Source organism: Oncorhynchus mykiss, chromosome 25 (assembly GCF_013265735.2).
Source record: "Oncorhynchus mykiss isolate Arlee chromosome 25, USDA_OmykA_1.1, whole genome shotgun sequence".
In the NCBI taxonomy this organism is placed as follows: Eukaryota; Metazoa; Chordata; class Actinopteri; order Salmoniformes; family Salmonidae; genus Oncorhynchus; species Oncorhynchus mykiss.
Window position 1 is genome coordinate 24765108 of NC_048589.1, and position 22618 is coordinate 24787725.

A 22618-nucleotide genomic window follows, 5' to 3' on the forward strand; every position below is an offset into this window, starting at 1 on the left:
CCCAAAGATGAACCTGTGGAGGTCTACAATATTCTTTCTGAGGTGTAAAGGCAAAGTCAACTTAGTGTATGTGAACTTCTGACCCACTGGAATTGTGATACAGTGAATTATAAGTGAAATAATCTGTCTGTAAACAATTGTTTGAAAAATTACTTGTGGCATGCACAAAGTAGATGTCCTAACCAACTTGCCAAAACTATAGTTTATTAACAAGAAATCTGTGGAGTGGTTGAAAAATGATTTTTAATGTCTCCAACCTAAAAGTATGTAAACTTTCGACTTCAACTGTAAATGTTCAGTGGACATTGTTAGAAGTTCTTGCGCAACAAAGCCTCGTTCACTCACGACGCCAAACTTACCCTTGTAAAACTTACTATCCTACCGATACTCGACTTCGGCGATGTCATCTACAAAATAGCTTCCAATACTCTACTCAGCAAACTGGATGCAGTTTATCACAGTGCCATCCGTTTTGTTACTAAAGCACCTTATACCACCCACCACTGCGACCTGTATGCTCTAGTCGGCTGGCCCTCGCTACATATTAGTTGCCAGACCCACTGGCACCAGGTCATCTACAAGTCCATGCTTATCTCAGTTCACTGGTCACGATGGTAGCACGCGCTCCAGCAGGTGTATCTCACTGATCATCCCTAAAGCCAACACCTCATTTGGCTGCCTTTCCTTCCAGTTCTCTGCTGCCTGTGACTGGAACAAATTGCAAAAATTGCTGAAATTTGAGACTTTTATCTCCCTCACCAACTTTAAACATCTGCTATCTGAGCAGCTAACTGATCGCTGTAGCTGTACATAGTCCATCGGTAAATGGCCCACCCAATTTACCTACCTCATCCCCATACTGTTTTTATTTCTTTACTTTTCTGCTCCTTTGCACACCAGTATCTCTACCTGCACATGACCATCTGATCATTTATCACTCCAGTGTTAATCTGCAAAATTGCAATTATTCACCTACCTCCTCATGCCTTTTGCACACAATGAATATAGACTCTTTTTTTTCTTTTTTCTACTGTGTCACTGACTTGTTTATTGTTTACTCCATGTGTAACTCTGTGTTGTTGTCTGTTCACACTGCTATGCTTTATCTTTGCCAAGTTGCAGTTGTAAATGAGAACTTGTTCTCAACTAGCCTACCTGGTTAAATAAAGGTGAAATAAAATAAATAGTTGTAGGAGTTCTTGAACTTTTCAATCATTGTTTTTGATTGAAATACACTTTAAATAGTCTCAGTGTCACTCTGTTACCGTGGAATTATAGTCAAGTCAACCTTGTTCGTTCTAAATTGAGGGATGTTATTGATGAGTGAGACCTGGAAATCAGATTTACATCAAATGCAGATACCAAATTTACAGTGCATTCGGAAAATGTTATTTTTCCACATTTTGTTACGTTACAGACCTTAATTTTTTTTAAAAATTAAATACACATTTTCCCTACACAATACCCATAATGACAATGTGAAAACAGGTTTTAAGAAATGTTTGTAAATGTATACAAAAATTCTAACAGAAATACCTTTCAGACCCTTTGCTTTGAGACGTAAAATTTTGCTCAGGTACATCCTGTTCCCATTGATCATTCTTGAGATGTTTCTACAACTTGATTGGAGTCCATCTGTGGTAAATTCAATTGATTGGAAATTATTTGGAAAGGCAGACCTGTCTATATAAGGTCCCACAGTTGACATTGTATGTCAGATCAAAAACCAAGCCATGAGGTGGAAGGAATTGGCCATAGAGCTCCGAGACAGGATTGTGTCGAGACACAGATCTGGGGAAGGGTACAGAAACATTTCTGCAGCATTGAAGGTCCCCAAGAACACAATGGCCTCCATCATTCTTAAATGGAATACTTTTGGAATTTTGGAGGCTACAATATTGACTGAACAAAAACATAAATGCAACATGCATGAATTTCAACGATTTTACGTAATTACAGTTCATATAAGGAAATCAGTTACTTGTAAATGAATGAATTAGACCCTAATCTATGGATTTTACATATTTGGGCATAGTCCCACACACTAGGGAGCCAGGCCCAGCCAATCAGAATAAGCTTTCCCCCACAAAAGGGCTTTATTACAGACAGAAATGCTCCTCAGTTTCATCAGCTGTCCTGGTGGCTGGTCTGAGACTATCCCGCAGGTGATGAAGCTGGACGTGGTCCTGGTCCTGGGCTGGCATGGTTACACGTGGTCTGCAGTTGTGAGGCCGGTTGGACGTACTGCCAAATTCTCTAAAATGACATTGTAGGAGGCTTATGGTAGAGAAATTAGCATTCAATTCTCTGGCAACAGCTCTGGTGGACATTCCGGCAGTCAGCATGCGAATTGCACGCTCCCTCAAAACTTGAGACATCTGTGTCATTGTGTTGTGTGACAAAACTGCACATTGTAGTGGCCTTTTATTGTCCCCAGTACAATGTGCACCTGTGTAATGATCATGCTGTTTAATCAGCTTCTTGATGTGTCACACCTGTCAGGTGGATGGATTGTCTTGGCAAAGGAGAAATGCTCACTAACATGGCTGTAAACAAATGTCTGCACAAAATGAAACATGGGACCAATACTTTACATGTTGCCTTTATATTTTTGTTCAGTATAGTTTATTCAACTAGAGATTGAAATAAATTGTTTATTTAAAAAGATGGGCCTGGACTGTTTCCTCACCTTATTTGTTGGTTATTTACCAGGTAACAAGAATGAATTAAATTGTGTTTCTTTGAGAAGATGGGCCTGGCTGACATGAAAAAGACATTGAGTGGAAAGGATCCACACACACCACAGGCTGATTAACAATCTGCACATTTCTTTATTTACAATGTTGGCTGCCATGGTTAACACAAACGCAAGACATTGAATGCTCCCTGAATTGAAAAGTAACACAAATAGGCCTACAGTACCACAGCGAGGTCATACAGGTGTGTGTGTGCGTATTAGTCAGATTATCCAGTGTCCAGATCAGCACGATTGATCATTCTTTGCCCCCAGTGCATGCTCGCAACCCTCATCTTGTCTCCGTCTCCTCTTCCGGAGGGCCTAAGGCTCTTGGACCGTTACTGAGTACACCCTGGCCTGACACCTGGACATGCCTGGCCCAATCCCACCTGGCCCCCATCTACCTGCCCCTGTCACTGAACCCCACACACCCAGAAACTTGGATTCCATTACATTTGACCATAAGGTTTTGAATGTATGCTTTTATACGGTTTGTAGCTCTATTACAAAAAGTCAAATAAAGATTTGTGCCAACCGGACGTGTGACTTCTTTCCCCAATGATTTCCTATGGCTGAGTTATTTTGTCAGTTAGCAGTTATTCTAGATGAGGCTGAATGGCAACAACAACACACACACACACAACTGCAATACTTGTGAATCTCATTGGTACATGACTGTTCAGTATAATGTCCATCATGAATATCCACCAGTGAAAATATGGATTTCTTGTTTGAATTAATTTAAAAAACAAAATGTTTTATTTAACTAGGCAAGTCAGTTAAGAACTAATTCTAATTTACAATGACCGCCTAGCCAGGCCAAACACGGGCCAATTGTGCGTCACCCTATGGGACTCCAAATCACGGCCAGATGTGATGCAGCCTGGATTCAAACGAGGGACTGCAGTGATGCCTCTTACACTGAGATGCTGTGCCTTAGACCGCTGCGCCACTCGGGAGACAATTAAGGTTTTATTAAAAGGGACATGCATACACAACAAAGGAAGTTTATAAAATAAAGTAATTGATAGGAAAAGCAATTTACTACATAAATTATAGTCAGAGCCTCTCCCCTTTGTTTGCTTAACTGGGGGAATGGGATGGATAACAATAGGCAGGGTGGTGCTCAACAGGCGGAATGTGCACTATGCATACGGAATAGGGTGCCATTTGGAACACATTCCATCTGTTGATGAAGCCACCTGAAATTAGTGGCTGCATACCAATTGTCCATCTCTCTCCTCATGGATATCCAAGCATTGGCTAGGTGTAAGCATTGGTTTGAGCTACTTTACACCATTGTTAAATCCCTGAGATGAGAAGAAATGTGAAAGTCAATACTTTGGGAGAAGGACAATGTATATTCAGCAATTGTTAATGGTCACACAGCTTTCAGTCATTAGTAAAAAATAAAATAAAAATGATTTAAAATGGCAAATAACTGACAATTTGTTGCAGTAATATGTAAGACAATGGATCCAGAGCTGTATAGGTTAAATATGGACTTTAAAGTAACAGGCAGGTAGAGGGGGGATATGGACAGGCACATCCAGGTGTCAGGCCAGGGTGTCCTAAGTTGTGGTCCAAGAGCCTCAGGCCCTCCGGATGGGGAGACAGTGAAAGAGAAAAGATTAGGGTTAGTGAGAGCATGGCTAAGACCATAGTACTGTACACCACATGCACTGGAGGTAGAGAACAATCAATAGTGTTGCTGTGGATACTGGATAATCTGACAAACACACACACACACACACACACTTGTTTGACCTTGTTGTGATACTTCAGGACTACTTATGTTAGTTTCTGAATTAATTCAGGTAGCCTTCCTGCGTTTTTGTTAACCATGGCAGCCAGCATTGTAAATAAAAATATGTGCAGAAAGATAATGAGCCTCTGTGTCTCTGGATCCTTCCCACTTAATTTATTTTTCATGTCAGCTAGGCCCATCTTTTCAAAGAAACACCATTTATTTAAATCTCTAGTTTAGTAAAATAAGGAGCCTATTTTTCCAGTCCTTTTGTTTTTTCACTTCTTGTTACCTGGTAAAATAAGCAACAACCATGGATAACCACAAGAAGAACAAGGTGAGGAAACAGTCCATGTCAGCCAGGCTCATCCTGATTTGTCTCCACAATTTTGATCTAGTCTCACTGCTGCAACTCCCAAACGGGCTTGGGAGGCAAAAGGCAGAGTCATACGTCCTCCGAAACACGCCCGCTTAACCCGGAAGCCAGCCACACCAATGCATCAGATTCCTCTGGTCAACTTACGACTGAGGTCAGCCTGCAGGCGCCCGGCCTGCAACAAGGAGTTGCTAGAGCGCGATGAGCCAAGTAAGGTCCCCCCCGGCCAAACCCGGATGACGCTGGGACGATTGTGCGCTGCCCTATGGGATTACGGATCACGACCGGTTTTGATACAGCCTGGGATTAAACCCAGGTCTGTAGTGACGCCTCTAGCAATAAGATGCAGTGCCTTAGACCGCTGCGCAACTTGGAAGGCCCTCAGGCCCATCATTTTAAAGAAACACCATTTATTTAAGTAGTTTTGTTCTGGTCACAAGATAATCCAGAAATTTACAATAAACAGCTCCACAATCAGGCAAAAAACGGAATGTTCTATTCTCAGACAGGGCCATCTTCAAAGAAAACATTGAAATTATCTCTATTTCAGCTAAATAAGCAGATTTGTTGAGAATACAAGAAAATCCTAATAATTCAGCTAAAGAGTGCCACACTCATGCAGAAAAATCTGATTGTTCTATTATAGAGTGAGAACAATTTGTTTCCTTGGCTGATATGGCTGCTACTTACAAATAATATAACAGTAAATGAATAGATGACATTCACTGCTATGAGGCCGTCTCCAATATAATTGCATAGTTTACACAGACCCACCGTGGACCTTGACAAATACATCTCTGTCCAATAGTCTGTTTTGCAGTGGTATAAAGTACTTAATTAAAATTACTTGAAAGTACTACTTAAGTAGTTTTTGGGGGGGTATCTGTACTTTACTATTTATATTTTTGACAACTTTTACTTCACTATATTACTAAAGAAAAGTATGTAATTTTTACTCCATACATTTTCCCCTGACACTCAAAAGTACTCGTTGCATTTTGAATGATTAGCAGGACAGAACAATTGTGTAATTCACACACTTATCAAGAGAACATCCCTGGTCTTCCCGGTTGCCTCTGATCTGGCAGACTCACTAAACACACATGCTTCGTTTGTAAATTATGTCTGAGGGCTGGAGCATGCCCCTGGCTATAGGTACATTTAAAATTCAAAGACAATGGTGCCTTCTGGTTTACTTAATAAGGAATTTGAAAAGATTTACACATTTACTTTTGATACTTAATTATATTTAAAACCAAATACTTTAGACTTTTACTCAAGTACTTTTTTACAGGGTGACTTTCACTTTTACTTGAGTCATTTTCTATAAAAAGGTATCTTTATTTTTACTCAAGTATGACAATTGGGTACTTTTTCCACCACTGCTGTTTTGTCAACGAACTCAATGTATTAGAACACTGGTGGTAACTATATGATCCCAATGTAGCCTAGTAAAACGATGCCCCCCTCTGGTATATTCTTTTGCGAACTACCTGGATCCTAGGGGGTTAAGGTTAAATGCGGCAAACACATTTTGGTTGAAAGCATTCAGCTGTGAAACGGACTTGGTATCTCCTTTCACTTCGTTGTTGTTTCCCTGTTTACTACTCAAATATATTGAACTTATTGAGTCAAAGACGAAATTAACTACAATACACTGGTCTGAAATATATTAGCATTACTAGGCTACACAGAACCACGGCGGACACATTGTAAATGTATTTTTTTCTAGGCAACATGCCTAGATCTTCCCACTGGGGCGTGGCTTATGGAGAGTTCTATGAAATGACAGCTGATATGGCCGTATTCTAGCCCAACGAGTTCTCACACGGATGCCCGATTGCTATTAGTGTAGCAGGGCTGCACGCAAAAGCCATTAAGGCAAAGACGGATGGGCTATCAGCTGATCATAGCCAATGTAGATGATGACCTAGTTACCTAGCTTTGCTGTCGAAACAAGCTAGTTTTTACTTGATTTGAGCTTGTTCTGCTACTGACATATGCCTCGACTTACTATCAAGGAGTCGATGTGCCTCCTTCCCAGACCACAAGCAACTGCAAAATATTCGCAACTCACCGCTCGTGCTGTGCAGAACGAGTGCAGCAGCGCGCTTTTATTTTGAAGGCTAAAACCGGAAGTCCCTGTTTTGTATGCCTGCAGCCGAAACAGTATCTAGTTCCCATCCCATGACTTGTATCATAACAGTAGGGAATGGGGGTGGTCAGCTTGATTACAGATAAACAGAGACAGGACAGCAATCTTACCACAATGCCAGACGGACTTATTACAAGCAGGTAAAATAAAGAACATGTCGTAGCTATCTTTCTTTGACGTTTCGAGGTTGCCTGATAACATTAACACGTGTGAAACACATCCCCATCGTTGTTTACTTGTTGAAGCCAGTCCTTGTTTTTCCCTGTACCAACCCAGGGGTCCCTTTGACTTAGTTGCAACTATTCACCAAACTATTGTGCACATATGAATTAATACCATTATGTAGTGAAATAAAAGGTGTCATTGACATGTTTGCTGGATTCCTTTCTTGCTGTTTACCGTTGGGACAGTGTGAAATGATGTTTATTCACGATGTCACTCCACAGTTCTGTTCTTGTATGAATCTTGCACTTTATGCAATTACTTTTGGTCAATGTCACAATGTTTTCCATCCCAGGCTGTTGCAGAATGAGGTGACAGGCATAGATCTGCAGGTGCCTCTTTACCAGGAGATCCGTGGTACCATGATGACAGGTCATGTGGAGTACCAGATAATTGTGGTGACTCGGCTGGCTGCCTTCAAATCCGCCAAGCACAAACCTGAAGACATTGTACAGCTGGTGGTAGGTAGTCACAGGTAGTCGTAGTCCCATGTAAGCTAGGTGGAAACATAAGTATTAGCATCCTGCCCCTGTGCCCCTAATCACCTCAAATTGAAAGTGATGGTGTTGCAGCTACTGCTTGGTCTGAAATTGTGGTAACACTTCACTGTAGCATTCAGTATGTACAGTATGCATTCCTAAACCCTTTATAACAGCTACATAATGCATAATAACATTAAGATTTTGAACAACAACCAAATATACAATTCTAACGGTTAGATTTGAACCCCAAAGCATTGCTATAAAAGCTACAGGCATACCTAGACCCTGCATGTTTTACATGTGTTTTGCAGGTTTCAAAGAAATACAGTGAAATTGATGAGTTTTACTACAGACTCATGGGTCAATATCCGAAGATCACCTTACCAGCCATGCCTCGCAAGGCCATGTTTGTAGGCGAGGCAGACATCCGGGAGCGTAGGGTGGCCTTTGACGAACTGGTCAAGTTCATCTCCAAGAATTCTACACTTGCTACTTGCCCAGAGGTGTTGGAGCTCTTAGGTAATGTACCACAAAGCACTACAGTAAATAGTATTTTTTCTATAGAGTTTTGGTAAATAACTTGTTTGATTTGCTTGTCTCTGACTGAAACTTGCACTTTCCAACTCATTCACCTACATTAATGCCACCCCTCTATCTTAATGCAAACTACATAGGTCAGAAAATGTTCAACCTTGGGGATTAGTACTAATACTACTGCACCAAACTGTGATATTATTATTTGAACAATGAGGTTACTGTATATCAAGGCAGTCGGGGGTTCAAATTGACATGTATCTGCCTGGCTGGTTATTTAAGAAAAGTATGAATTATTAACCAAACAGAAAAAATAAACAGTACTTCCCTGTAGTGTAGAAGTTGCCTTATTTAATCAAGAATATAATGTCAAAAAGAATATTTGGCTCACAGTTCATATTTCTGTAGGGGCGAAGTCCACAATGGCAGATTCGAAAACCAGGAACGTTGCAGATTGGCAGGACCAGGATAAAGAAGAAGGCTTTAATTTCTTTGAAAGTGAGGAGACCCCTGCTGCTGCTGCGAAAGTAACCAAACATGTTCCACCAGTGAAACCTAGGGAAGAGGAGCAGGAACATGACGATGATGATCAGTACCTTGGACCTCTAGGCAATTTAAAGTAAGAGCCTTGCTGAGGTTGTGTTCATTTTAGATGTTTTTCTCAATGGTTTTGGTATCTTCTCAAATATCTGTATTCTGGATAAAATGGTTGAAAGGGAAAATATCATTTCATGCTGTAAATCAACAACATTTGAAAATTGGGATACTTTCTACAGGCACTGTATGGTATTTAATGCTTTCTGTCACCCTTTCCCCCAGGTGCACGAGGCAGAAGAAGAAAAAGCCTCCACAGGCTAAAGTGGCTACCCAACCTAAGTTATCTCTGTTTGATGAGGCTGAGGATATAGATGACGACTTGTTTCAACCTGCAGCCAAAGACAGTTAGTATAAATATTTAAATACAGATTCTGTGTTCCATTTATTGCTTCCATAGGAACTGCAATAACAATGTCATTAGCTGTCTACAAACAGTGTCAGTGTCAGAGATTCCAGACTGCCACCCTGTAAATGAAAATATCAGATCTGTTCCCAAGGAAGCTTGCCTCTTGTCCAATTTAAGTTCAACTCATATCTTCATTGTGCTAACAGGCAACGTTAAGCTGTTTAAGGAGCCAGACTTGATGTGGAATGTGAAGTTGGGGGACCCTTTACTACTTCCAACAGCATACAAGGATGTGGCATCTGCAGATTCAGGACTGGATGAGGATACAGATGAACTTTTCAGGTAGACAGTCACAGTTATTTGCGAGACAAAGGGGTTATTACAACATTGTATTAGCCATTCAACATTGTCCTTGTTTCCCTTTTCAGGATAGAAGACAACTTTGACAAGCTCCTCCAGGTGAAGAAAAGTATCAAGGCAAGGCCAGTTCCTGCCCCCAAACCCAAACTGGCCCCAAAGCCAAAACTGCCTGTGAAGCCCTCCTCTCTAGTCTCAGGTGGTAGGGGCCCAGTTGTGGGTGTTCTTCCAGTTGCAGATGAGGTGAAGGATCAAATCGACATTCTCAAGTATATCCAACAAAATGAGTCTACATCTATTGATGATCTGGATCTGTTTTAATTGCCAACTAAATGATAGTAACTGATTAGGACTCATGAAGTTGTTAGCAGGCTACACAGGAAAAATTCTGCCTATGATTATATTTTGACATTACCCATATTATTCCATCAACGATGACTTTTGGAAGTCTGATTCTAATAAAAGTCTACTGAACATGTGTAGTTACAATCAGTGCTGGAAATGGGCCTGTGTGGTATCATTTATTTTTAACCATATTGCTTTCCTACTTTTTATACTGAAAATGCTGTATACATTACCATGATTGAGTGGTTCCAAATGCAATGACAAAGAAATCTAACTCATTTTTGTAATAACTGCACAGTAATTTTGGATTTATCATACTAAATGTCTTGTCGGAACATATTAATGTAAAAAAATAATTAAACAACAAATTATCTTTTCTCTTTTTTTCACCAAATAAAGTCTACAATTTTACAAAATGGTATGTTTACTTGCATTATTTATTGAAAGCATCCTATATTGCAGTACAATCAGTACAAATTAGATTTTTTTTTTTTTTTTACATTCCATCCTAAATACTATTGAAAATCAGGTTATGGTGGTGCCCATCTGAGATGTAAATTATTTTGGTCCAGGTATTACTCAGAAGACAGCATTGTCATATATTTTTGTCTGCTGGGGCCACCTCTAGGAAGAGCTGCAGGAACACAGTGACTTTCTCCAACAGTCCAGGGCAGAGTTTGTAGTGAATGAATGGCACATAAACCAATACACCACTGAAGATGAATATGGTGACGTAGAGGTACTCTATTGCAGGGTTGTCAATGATAGGTGCCATCACAAGGAAAATCGCTGCCATGATGACCAAGATGGGGATTACAATGGGAACCTGGGTGAATAAACAAAAACAGTGGTACTGTCACAAGAGTTGAGAAAGTAGATGGGTCCATTTGGCCAATTGAATTTTAATAAATCAATCTTGTGTTGTTCAAAAGAACTCACACCTTTATAAATAAAATAAGAAATTAGATATCCTATGAGACTCACGCTATATGTCCTGGGAAGTTCAGGTTTCTTGATCTTGAGGTAGAGAAGCCCAGACAGAGTGATTGTATAGAAGAACCAGGCTGTAAAACTGGTAATATCAATGCAGAGGGATGGAAGATAAATAAAGCAACAATTTGATAAATGTATTGAGACATTTTGAAGTCAAAGCATAAACTACCTGAAGAAGTTGACAATGCTCTGGAAGTCCCCAGGGATGAGAACCAGAAGTGAGATAGCCGTGGTAAAGATCAGGGCTGGAGAGGGGGTCAGTCGATTCACATGGGCCATGGCAAGAATATCAGGCTGGAGACAAAGACAACACAAATGTTGACATAAAAACTACAAAACTATCTAACTCAACACCTACATCAGACTATGCCAAAGTTTCCTTTTGAAAAATGTCAGTTAAAATTGCCTGTCTCTTGCATGTGTTTCTCACCATGTGTCCCTCTCTTGCAGCCACAAAGCACACCCGGCCACCACTAAAGAATGTTCCATTCAGGGAGCCAAAAGCAGACAAAGCAGCTGCAATGGACATCACCCATCCCCAGCTCCCGAGCACCTTATTCCTGTTAAAGACAACAATGTAATTTGTCATCTCATCACACATTGAACATTTTTTTGAGAGAGGTGTATGGATGGAGTTAAGCTCTCTCACCCCCAGGTGACAGCCACTGCACTCGACAACATCAGTTCTCTGGGTGTCATGGCAGCCAAGTAGCTCACATTGACCAGTAGATAGAGCATGGTTACCATGGGGATGGCAATCATAACTGCCCTGGGCAGATTTACCTGAGAGGGTGCAAGATGGATAAAGATATGTAAAGTCCTTAAGATCATGGAACAAAGGACATTACTTATTACAGTGCATTCTTACCTCAGGTCTTTTCAATTCTTCTTTCACATAGTTTAAGTTATACAAGTCAGTGACGGGCCAGAGGCCTTAGTAAAAAGCCATCCCTATGGAGCTCACACCCAAGTTCGTACTATCAAAAGCATTTTTTTTGTACACTAACATTCTCCTGTGCAATTTTCACTACTCCTCCAATTACTATAACCATCAGGGCAAATAAGTAGCTTAGCCACCAAGAAGACCACCTGAATTCTCATGGATAAATGTACATTCAAGATTCTGGCCATGGCTACAACCATGATGGCTGCAACAGCAGCACATTTCACTATTAGCTGAAAGGAGAACAGTCTTGGTTGAAAGGTGCCACAGCGTATTCTGAAAAGCTGAGGGGTATTGGTGCGATGCTCGCTGGCTTCACCACTAGTAGGAAGTTAAAGGCCTCAAAGAAGGCAGGGAAAGGTCCATAGATTTAAAGGATGTAGATGAAGTCCCCACCTGATTCTTTAATAATGGTTCCTAGCTCAGCTTACGAGATTCCTCCCAGCATGGCTACTAGGCCAAACAGGGCCCAAATGATCAGGCTTGCCTTTGGACTTCCAATGTAGGACAGCATAAACTGAGGGGACATGAATATACCCCATCCAATTATGATTCCTGCTACCAGTGAAACAGAACCAACTAAACCCAACTTGCACTTCAGTTCAAGCCCTTCTGTTTCTGTTTTTGCCATGGCCAGCTTACTGATTCAAACAACATGAGAAAATGTTGTCAATGGTCAATCCTTTCTTCTTAAGCAAGACAAATACATACAAAGACCTGGCAAATCTTTGATGCTGGGTGCAAAGTACTTAGTAGTTAATATTAACTTCTCAGGTTGCAAAATGTATATTGTTGTGTCTTTGTTTATAGATGTAAAATGGTACCCATACAGATTACCCCCCCAAAGTGTTTGTTAAAGATTCACCAAATTATTACTGTAACAAAAAAAAGGAGGTCCGATTGACTAGGAGAGTGAGAAAATGGATGCTACTGTATGTCATTGTACACTTGGATAATTCCTTCCCCTGAAGGTCGGAAAGGTGAAGGCCAAGGTTGACCTACAGTATCTCACCATTGTTATATGTGTTGGTCATAAAGCCACATGCAATTGCTGTCAAAAGCCATGTAAATGTAAAAATGACAGCCAAGGTCTTTTTAGTGTAGACTTGCCCTCTAGCTAATGACGTAGTTCTGCATACATTTTCAACCATATTTCCATCCTGATTAGTGTATCAGATGCAATTTTAAAAATAGATAAGGGCACACTATATCTCTGTTGGTGGGGTGGTCCAAAGATCAAAACCATTTAGCAGGATGCGATAGAGTAGACTTGTCAGGTATTGTCTCAGGTGATTTGCCTGTACAGTGCCTTGCGAAAGTATTCGGCCCCCTTGAACTTTGCGACCTTTTGCCACATTTCAGGCTTCAAACATAAAGATATAAAACTGTATTTTTTTGTGAAGAATCAACAACAAGTGGGACACAATCATGAAGTGGAACGACATTTATTGGATATTTCAAACTTTTTTAACAAATCAAAAACTGAAAAATTGGGCGTGCAAAATTATTCAGCCCCCTTAAGTTAATACTTTGTAGCGCCACCTTTTGTTGCGATTATAGCTGTAAGTCGCTTGGGGTATGTCTCTATCAGTTTTGCACATCGAGAGACTGACATTTTTCCCCATTCCTCCTTGCAAAACAGCTCGAGCTCAGTGAGGTTGGATGGAGAGCATTTGTGAACAGCAGTTTTCAGTTCTTTCCACAGATTATCGATTGGATTCAGGTCTGGACTTTGACTTGGCCATTCTAACACCTGGATATGTTTATTTTTGAACCATTCCATTGTAGATTTTGCTTTATGTTTTGGATCATTGTCTTGTTGGAAGACAAATCTCCGTCCCAGTCTCAGGTCTTTTGCAGACTCCATCAGGTTTTCTTCCAGAATGGTCCTGTATTTGGCTCCATCCATCTTCCCATCAATTTTAACCATCTTCCCTGTCCCTGCTGAAGAAAAGCAGGCCCAAACCATGATGCTGCCACCACCATGTTTGACAGTGGGGATGGTGTGTTGCTTTTACGCCAAACATAACGTTTTGCATTGTTGCCAAAAAGTTCAATTTTGGTTTCATCTGACCAGAGCACCTTCTTCCACATGTTTGGTGTATCTCCCAGGTGGCTTGTGGCAAACTTTAACCAACACTTTTTATGGATATCTTTAAGAAATGGCTTTCTTCTTGCCACTCTTCCATAAAAGCCAGATTTGTGCAATATACGACTGATTGTTGTCCTATGGACAGAGTCTCCCACCTCAACTGTAGATCTCTGCAGTTCATCCAGAGTGATCATGGGCCTCTTGGCTGCATCTCTGATCAGTCTTCTCCTTGTATGAGCTGAAAGTTTAGAGGGACGGCCAGGTCTTGGTAGATTTGCAGTGGTCTGATACTCCTTCCATTTCAATATTATCGCTTGCACAGTGCTCCTTGGGATGTTTAAAGCTTGGGAAATCTTTTTGTATCCAAATCCGGCTTTAAACTTCTTCACAACAGTATCTCGGACCTGCCTGGTGTGTTCCTTGTTCTTCATGATGCTCTCTGCGCTTTTAACGGACCTCTGAGACTATCACAGTGCAGGGGCATTTATACGGAGACTTGATTACACACAGTTGGATTGTATTTATCATCATTAGTCATTTAGGTCAACATTGGATCATTCAGAGATCCTCACTGAACTTCTGGAGAGAGTTTGCTGCACTGAAAGTAAAGGGGCTGAATAATTTTGCACGCCCAATTTTTCAGTTTTTGATTTGTTAAAAAACTTTTAAATATCCAATAAATGTCGTTCCACTTCACGATTGTGTCCCACTTGTTGTTGATTCTTCACAAAAAAATACAGTTTTATATCTTTATGTTTGAAGCCTGAAATGTGGCAAAAGGTCGCAAAGTTCAAGGGGGCCGAATACTTTCGCAAGGCACTGTATATCCTATACTCTGTATTTTTGGTTTATTTCCTGTGAGCTATAACCTCAGTAGTACAAAAAAGAAAACGGCTCACGCTGTTGACGTGAGCCATGACCAGCCTTTCAAAGCACTTCATGGCTACTGATGTGAGTGCTACGGGCCAGTAATCATTTAGGCAGGTTACCTTCACTTCCTGGTGGTCTGCTTGAAACATGTAGGTATTACAGACTCAGGGAGTCAGGGAGATGTTGAAAATGTCAGTGAAGACACTTGCCAGTTGGTCCGTGCATGCTTTGCGTACACATCCTGGCAATCCATCTGGCCCCGTGGCTTTGTTAATGTTGACCTGCTTAAAAACTTCTTAGGGATAGGGGGCAGTATTCGGATGTTCGGGTGACTGTGGTGCCCAAAGTAAACTGCCTGTTACTCAGGCCCAGAAGCTAGGATATGCATATAATTGGAAGTAATTGGAAGTATTGGAAACACTCTAAAGTTTCGAAAACTGTTAAAATAATGTCTGTGAGTATAACAGAACTGATATGGCATGCGAAAACCCGAGGAGAATCCATCCAAAATAAAAAAAAATGAGCTCACCACTCATTGTAATGGCTATCTATGGGAAAATAAATGGAATACCTCCCAGATTGCAGTTCCTATGGCTTCCAGTAGATGTCAACAGTCCTTGGACTGTATTGGCAGTATTGGATAGAAAACACTTTGAAGTTTCTAAGACTGTTAGAATAATGTCTGTGAATATAACAGAACTGATATGGCAGGAGAAAACCTGAGGAGAATCCATCCGGAATAAACAAATTTGAGATCACCACCCATTGAAAACACTTTTTGTCAGGGTCAGTGACACTCAGAATGTGTAAACCAGTGTTAGTGTTCCTTTGTAATCAACCTGTATGAGATAATAAATATAATGTATTATGTACTCAAAATCAGCACTAATATAAATTCAATGTACAGATTCTACAATGGAAGTGAATGCATCTCTTTACCTTAGGACGTTTCAGCTCTTCTGTCACATAATTCAAGTTATTCCATCCATCGTAGGACCACAGTCCCTGGTAGAAAGCAATACCTATCGGATTGATGCCCAAGTTGGTCCCATTAAAAGAATCCTCAAAACTTTCTGTTTCCCCTCTGACGAGCAACACCACTCCTCCAATAATTATTACTGAAAGAGCCAGCACCTTGGCCACCATGAAGAACACTTGCATTGACATGGCGAATCGTACATTCAGACAGTTAACAATGGCTGTCACCACAATCCCTGCTGCAGCCACACACTTCACCAACAGCTGTGGGCATGGACAGTCCTGGTAGAAAGGTGCCAATGCATATTCAGCAAAGCTCAATGAGATCCCAGCCACACTGGCAGGTCTCACAAATATGACTGAGCTGAAAATTAAAATGAAGGCCAATACTGGGCCTGACGTCCGTAGGATATAGATGTACTCTCCCCCCGACTCTCGGATGACTGTCCCCAGTTCAGCATAGCAGAGAGAGCCAAGCACAGCCAGCAGGCCACAAGCAGCCCAGACCACCAGGCTTCCTCCTGGGCTTCCTATGTTGACCAGAACGAATTGAGGGGACATAAAAATCCCAGATCCAATCATAGTGCCAGCCACGAGCGACACAGCACCAACCAGTCCCACTTCCCGTTTCAGGCTGAGCTTGGGTGATGTGCCATCCAGAACTTCAACTGCTGGGCATCTGTCCTCACCAGTCATGTTTTACCATAGACCAACAAGATATTTGCTGAAGTAAAGCTTTAAAGTCTGTGTCCAAGTCACTTGTACCACCATTGAGTGGGTTAATAATTACAGAAGGAAGAGTGAGTATGACTATTTTACAACCACATTTCAGTGCCAAGGGATTGTTACAGATTAGATAGAGATAGATTTTTGAAAGGGGGGGGGGGGGGGGGGGGGGTTGAGGTCACTGGGGGAGTAAATAAGTACACAAACAAAAATAAATAACTTTATTTTGCACCAATGTCTGACTAGTTTTTCCCCAGGCATTTCTGTAAAATGAATGTATGTACAGTGCCTTCGGAAAGTATTCAGACACCTTGACTTTTACACATTTGTTACGATATAGCTTTATTCCAAAATTGCTTAAATACAAATCCTCTGCAATCTACACACAATACCCCATAATGACAATGTGAAAACAGGTTGTTAGACATTTTTGCAAATGTATTAAATATTAAAACAGAAATACCTGATTTACATAAGTATTCAGACCCTTTTCTATGAGACTAGAAGTTGAACTTAGGGGCATCCTGTTTCCATTGATCATGCTTGAAATGTTTCTACAACTTGATTGGAGTCCATCTGTGGTAAATTCAATTGATTGGACATGATTTGATGACAGTGCATATGCCACAGACGACAGTGCATGTCAGAGCAAAAACCAAGCCATGAGGTCAAAGGAATTGTCCTTAGAGCTCTGAGACAGGATTGTAATCAAGGCACAGTTCTGGAGGAAGGGTACAAAAACATTTATGTAGTATTAAAGGTCTCCAAGAACACAGTGGCCTCCATCATTCTTAAATGGAAGAAGTTTGGAAACACCAAGACTCTTCCTAGAGCTGGCCGCCCGGCCAAACTAAGCAATCAGGGGAGAAGGGCCTTGGTCAGGGAGGTGACCAAGAACCTGAGGGTCACTCTGACAGAGCTCTAGGGTTCCTCTGTGGAAATCAAATGTATTTATATAGACCTTCATACATCAGCCGATATCTCAAAGTGCTGTACAGAAATCCAGCCTAAAACCCCAAACAGCAAGCAATGCAGGTGTAGAAGCACAGTGGCTAGGAAAAACTCCCTAGAAAGGCCAAAACCTAGGAAGAAATCTAGAGAGGAACCAGGCTATGAGTGGTGGCCAGTCCTCTTCTGTCTGTGCCGGGTGGAGATTATAACAGAACATGGCCAAGATGTTCAAATGTTCATAAATGACCAGCATGGTCAAAGAATAATAATCACAGTAGTTGTCGAGGGTGCAGCAAGTCAGCACATCAGGAGTAAATGTCAGTTGGCTTTTCATAGCCGATCATTAAGAGTATCTCTACCACTCCTGCTGTCTCTAGAGAGTTGAAAACAACAGGTCAGGGACAGGTAGCACGTCCGGTGAACAGGTCAGGATTCCATAGCCGCAGGCAGAACAGTTGAAACTGGAGCAGCAGCACGATCAGGTGGACTGGGGACAGCAAGGAGTCATCATGCCAGGTAGTCCTGAGGCATGGTCCTAGGGCTCAGGTCCTCCGAGAGAGAGAAAGAAAGAGAGAAAGAGAGAATTAGAGAGAGCATACTTAAATTCACACAGGACACCGGATAAGACAGGAGAAGTACTCCAGATAAAACAAACTGACCCTAGCCCCCCGACCCATAAACTACTGCAGCATAAATACTGGAGGCTGAGACAGGAGGGGTCAGGAGACACTGTGGCCCCATTCGATGATACCCCCAGACAGGGTCAAACAGGAAGGATATAACCCCACCCAATTTGCCAAAGCACAGCCCCCACACCACTAGAGGGATATCTTCAACCACAAACTTACCATCCTGAGACAAGGCCGAGTATAGCCCACAAAGATCTCCACCACGGCACAACCCAAGGTTGGGCGCCAACCCAGACAGGAAGATCACGTCAGTGACTCAACCCACTCAAGTGACGCACCCCTCCCAGGGACGGCATGAAAGAGCACCAGTAGGCCAGTGACTCAGCCCCCGTAATAGGGTTAGAGGCAGAGAATCCCAGTGGAGAGAGGGGAACCGGCCAGGCAGAGACAGCAAGAGGAAGAAATGGAAGAACCATCTCTGCAGCGCTCCATGAATCCATGAATCAATTATGATAGAGTGGCCAGACGAAAGCCACTCTTCAGTAAAGGCACTTGACAGCCCGCTTGGAGTTTGCCAAAAGGCACCTAAAGACTCTCAGATGATGAGAAACAGTATTCTCTGGTCTGAGGAAACCAAGATTGAACTCTGGCCTGAATGCCAAGCGTCACGTCTGGAGGAAGCCTGGCACCATCCCTACGTTGAAACATGGTGGTGGCAGCAGCAGTCCGGCAGGGACTGGGAGACTAGTCAGGATCAAGGGAAAGATGAACGGAGCAAAGTAAAGAGAGATATTTGATGAAAACCTGCTCCAGAGCGCTCAGGGCCTCATCCTGGGGTGAAGGTTCACCTTCCACCAGGACAACGACAACGACTAAGCACACAGTCATGAAAACCCAAGAGTGGCTTCGGGACAAATCTCTGAATGTCCTTGAGTGGCCCAGCCAGAGCCTGGACTTGAACCCGATCGAACATCTCTGGAGAGACCTGAAAATAGCTGTGCAGTGACGCTCCACATTCAACCTGACAGAGCTTGAGAGGATCTGCAGAGAAGAATGGGAGAAACTCCCCAAATACAGGTGTGCCAAGCTTATAGCATCATACCCAAGAAGACTTGAGGCTGTAATCGCTGCCAAAGGTGCTTCAACAAAGTTCTGAGTAAAGGGTCTGAATACTTATGTAAATGTGATATTTCAGTTCAAAACATTTATATACAATTGCAATACATTTTAAAAACCTGTTTTTGCTTTGTCATTATGAGGTATTGTGTGCAGAATGATGAGAAAAAAAGAATTATTTAATCAATTTTAGAATAAGGCTGTAACATAAACAAAATGTGGAAAAAGTCTGGGGGTTTGAATACTTTCCATATGCACTGTAGGTAGGGGTAAAGTGACAAGCAGCAGCCTATGTGGTGAGTGTGAAAGTATGTGTGTGTGTGAGTGCGTGGCATCAGTATGCATGTGTGTGCATGTTGTGTGCGTGGGCATATGTATTGTGTGTACAGTATGTGTGTGTTGGGGTGTCGGTGTGAGTGTGTGGGTAGAGTCCAGTGTGTGTGCATAGAGCCATTGCAAGATAGTTAATCTAAAGGTAGTCCGGGTAGACATTTCATGAGCTATTTAGCAGTCTTGTTTAGAAGTCTTACGGCTTGGGGGTAAAATCTGTTCAGGGTACTGTTGGTTCCAGACTTGGTGCATTGGTACCACTTGCTGTGCGGTAGCAGAGAGAACAGTCAGTCTGTGGCTTGGGTGGATGGAGTCTTTGACAATTTCTTGGGCCTTCCTCTGACAACACCCAGTATAGAGGTCCTGGATGGCAGGGAGCCAGTGTTGTACTGGGCCATACTGTATGCACTACACTCTCTAGCGCCTTGTGGTTGAATGCCAAGCAGTACAATACCAAGCGGTGATGCAGCCAATGCTTTTTGCGGATCCGAGGGCCCATGCCATATCTTTTCAGCTTCCTGAGGGGGAAGTGGCGTTGTCGTGCCCTCTTTACAACTGTGTTTGTGTGTTTGGACCATGATAGATCCTTAATGATGGGGACACCAAGGAGCTTGAAGCTCTCTATCCTCTCCACTACAGCCCTGTCGATGTGAATGGAGGAGTGCTCGGCCCACGATCAGCTCGTTTGTCTTACTGATGTTGAGGGAGATTTTGTTATCCTGGCACCACACTGCCCGGTCTCTGACCTCATCCACATAGGCTGTCTCATCGTTGTCTGTGGTCAGGCCTACCATTGTTGTGTTGTCATCAAACTTAATGATGGTGTTGGAATCGTGTATGGCCACACAGAGAGTACAGGAGGGGATTAAGCACCCATTCCTGAGGGGCCCCCGTGTTGAGGGTCAGCATGGCAGATGTGTTGTAGCCTACCTTCACCACCTGTGGTTGGCCCGTCAGGAAGTCCATGATCCAGTTGCAGAGGGAAGTGTTCAGTCCCAGGGACCTTAGCTTAGTGATGAGCTTGGATGACACTATGGTGTTGAACGCTGAGATGTAGTCAATGAACTGCATTCTCACGTAGGTGTTTATTTTGTCCAAGTGGGAAATGGCAGTGTGGAGTGCAATAGAGATTGTGTCATCTATGGTGGTATACGAATTGGAGTGGGTTCAGCATGTCTGGGATGATGGTGCTGATGTGAGCCATGACCAGCCTTTCAAAGCATTTCATGACTACAGATGTAAGTGCTAAGGGGCGATAGTCATTTAGACAGGTTACCTTGGTGTTCTTAGGCACAGAGACTATGGTGGTCTGCTTGAAACATGTAGGTATTACAGACTTGTTCAGGGAAAGGTTGAAAATATCAGTGAAGACACTTGCCAGCTGGAATGCACATGCTCTGAGTACGCATCCAGGTAATTAATCTGGCCCTGTGGCCTTGTGAATTTGAACCTATTTAAAAGTTTTACTCACATCGGCTCCGGAGAGTGTGATCATGCAGTCGTCCGTAACAGCTGGTGCTCTCATGCATGGTTCAGTATTGCTTGCCTCAAAGTGAGCATAGAAGGCATTTAGCTCATCTGGTAGGCTTGCGTCACTGGGCAGCTCGTGGCTAGGTTTCTCTTTGTAATCTGTGATAGTTTGCAAGCCCTGCCACATCCGGCGAGCATCATAACCAGTATAGTAGGATTTGATCTAAGTCCTGTATTGACACTTTGCCTCTTTGTTGGTACATCAGAGGTATAGCGGGATTTCTTATAAACATCCAGTTTTGTGTCCTGTTCCTTGAAAGTGGCAGCTTAAGCCTTTAGCTCAGTGCGGATGTTGCTTGTAATCCATGGCCTCTGGTTGGGAGATCTACCTACGGACACTGTGGGGAAGACGTTGTCGATGCACTTATTAATGAAGCCGGTGACTGATGTGGTAAACTCCTCAATGCCATCAGATGAATCCCGAAACATATTCCAGTCTGTGCTAACAAAACATTCCTGTAGCTTAGCATTAATTTCATTGGTCCACCTCTGAATTGAGCATCACTGGTACTTCCTGTTTGAGTTTTTGCTTGTAAGTAGAAATCAGGACGATAGAGTTATGGTCAAACTTGCGAAATGGAGGGCGAGGGAGAGCTTTGTATGCGTCTCTGTGTGAGGAGTCAAGGTGATGTAGTTGCACAGGTGACATGCTGGTAGAAATGAGGCAAAACAGATTTCAGCTTCCTGCATTAAAGCAACCGGCCACTAGGAGCGCTGTCTCTGGATGAGCATTTTCTTGTAGGCTTATGGCCCTATAAAGCTAGTTGAGTGTGGTCTTAGTGCCAGCATCGGTTTGTGGTGGTAAATAGACAGCTACGAAAAACATAGATGAAAACTCTCCTGGTAAATAGTATGGTCTACAGCTTCTCATGTGGTATTTTAACTCAGGAGAGCAGAACCTGGAGACTTCCTTGATATTAGAAATCGTGCACCAGCTGTTCTTAACAAAGAGACACATACCCCCGCCCTTGAGTTTGTGAGACGCTGCCATTCTGTCTTACCGATGCATAAAAAAGCAGCTAGATTTGTTAACCATGTCCTTGTTCAGCCACGACTCCGTGAAGCATAGGATATTATAGTTCACAGTAAGCAAACGCATACAACGTATGAAGCAACAGTACACCCATCATCAGTACTTTTATTTTTTAAAATAATCCATCGTCAATTTTATAACTAAAAATGTACAATTATTTGTGTAAAACTAAGAGTGAAATATGACATAGACTCGTCCTCTGGCTTCAAAACAGAAGTCCTAACTCTCGTTGTACGGTAGTTAAATGAAAACAGTCTAACCCAGCGATTCTCAACTGGTGGGTCGCAAACCAGATTTGGGTCGCGGGAGGTTTGGAATGGGTCGTGATTGTCTGAGTAAATGTTTTTGTCATTTTTATTTTATTTTATTCAGTCTAAACTGAAATGACTTAAACCAGGAAGAAAGTGTATAGAAGTGATAGTATATATTTTCTTAATTCATGGTATTTTCATTATAGAGCTATTAGCAGTGCTATTATGGTTGATTTGGGGCTCTTAAACCATTGAGTTACTAACATTCTTCATCAAGA

The 22618-nt window shown here is 42.2% G+C and overlaps 2 protein-coding genes across 2 annotated transcripts; one reads left to right on the forward strand and one right to left on the reverse strand.

Moving 5' to 3' along the window:
• The first annotated feature begins 6706 nt into the window (after positions 1-6706).
• Positions 6707-10314, forward strand: hs1bp3 (HCLS1 binding protein 3). The gene is made up of 7 exons (XM_021585087.2): positions 6707-7155; positions 7533-7698; positions 8031-8238; positions 8662-8872; positions 9073-9194; positions 9403-9538; positions 9625-10314. The coding sequence occupies exons 1-7, from the start codon at positions 7073-7075 to the stop codon at positions 9872-9874; spliced, it is 1176 nt and encodes a 391-aa protein (XP_021440762.2). The 5' UTR covers positions 6707-7072; the 3' UTR covers positions 9875-10314.
• Positions 10315-10317: 3 nt separating this feature from the next.
• LOC110505695 (b(0,+)-type amino acid transporter 1-like) lies at positions 10318-16558 on the reverse strand. Its single transcript, XM_021585086.2, has 6 exons — positions 15736-16558; positions 11541-11674; positions 11322-11451; positions 11061-11185; positions 10883-10970; positions 10318-10724 (listed from the first exon to the last, which is right to left on the reverse strand). The coding sequence occupies exons 1-6, from the start codon at positions 16468-16470 to the stop codon at positions 10494-10496; spliced, it is 1443 nt and encodes a 480-aa protein (XP_021440761.1). The 5' UTR covers positions 16471-16558; the 3' UTR covers positions 10318-10493.
• Positions 16559-22618: the final 6060 nt, after the last annotated feature.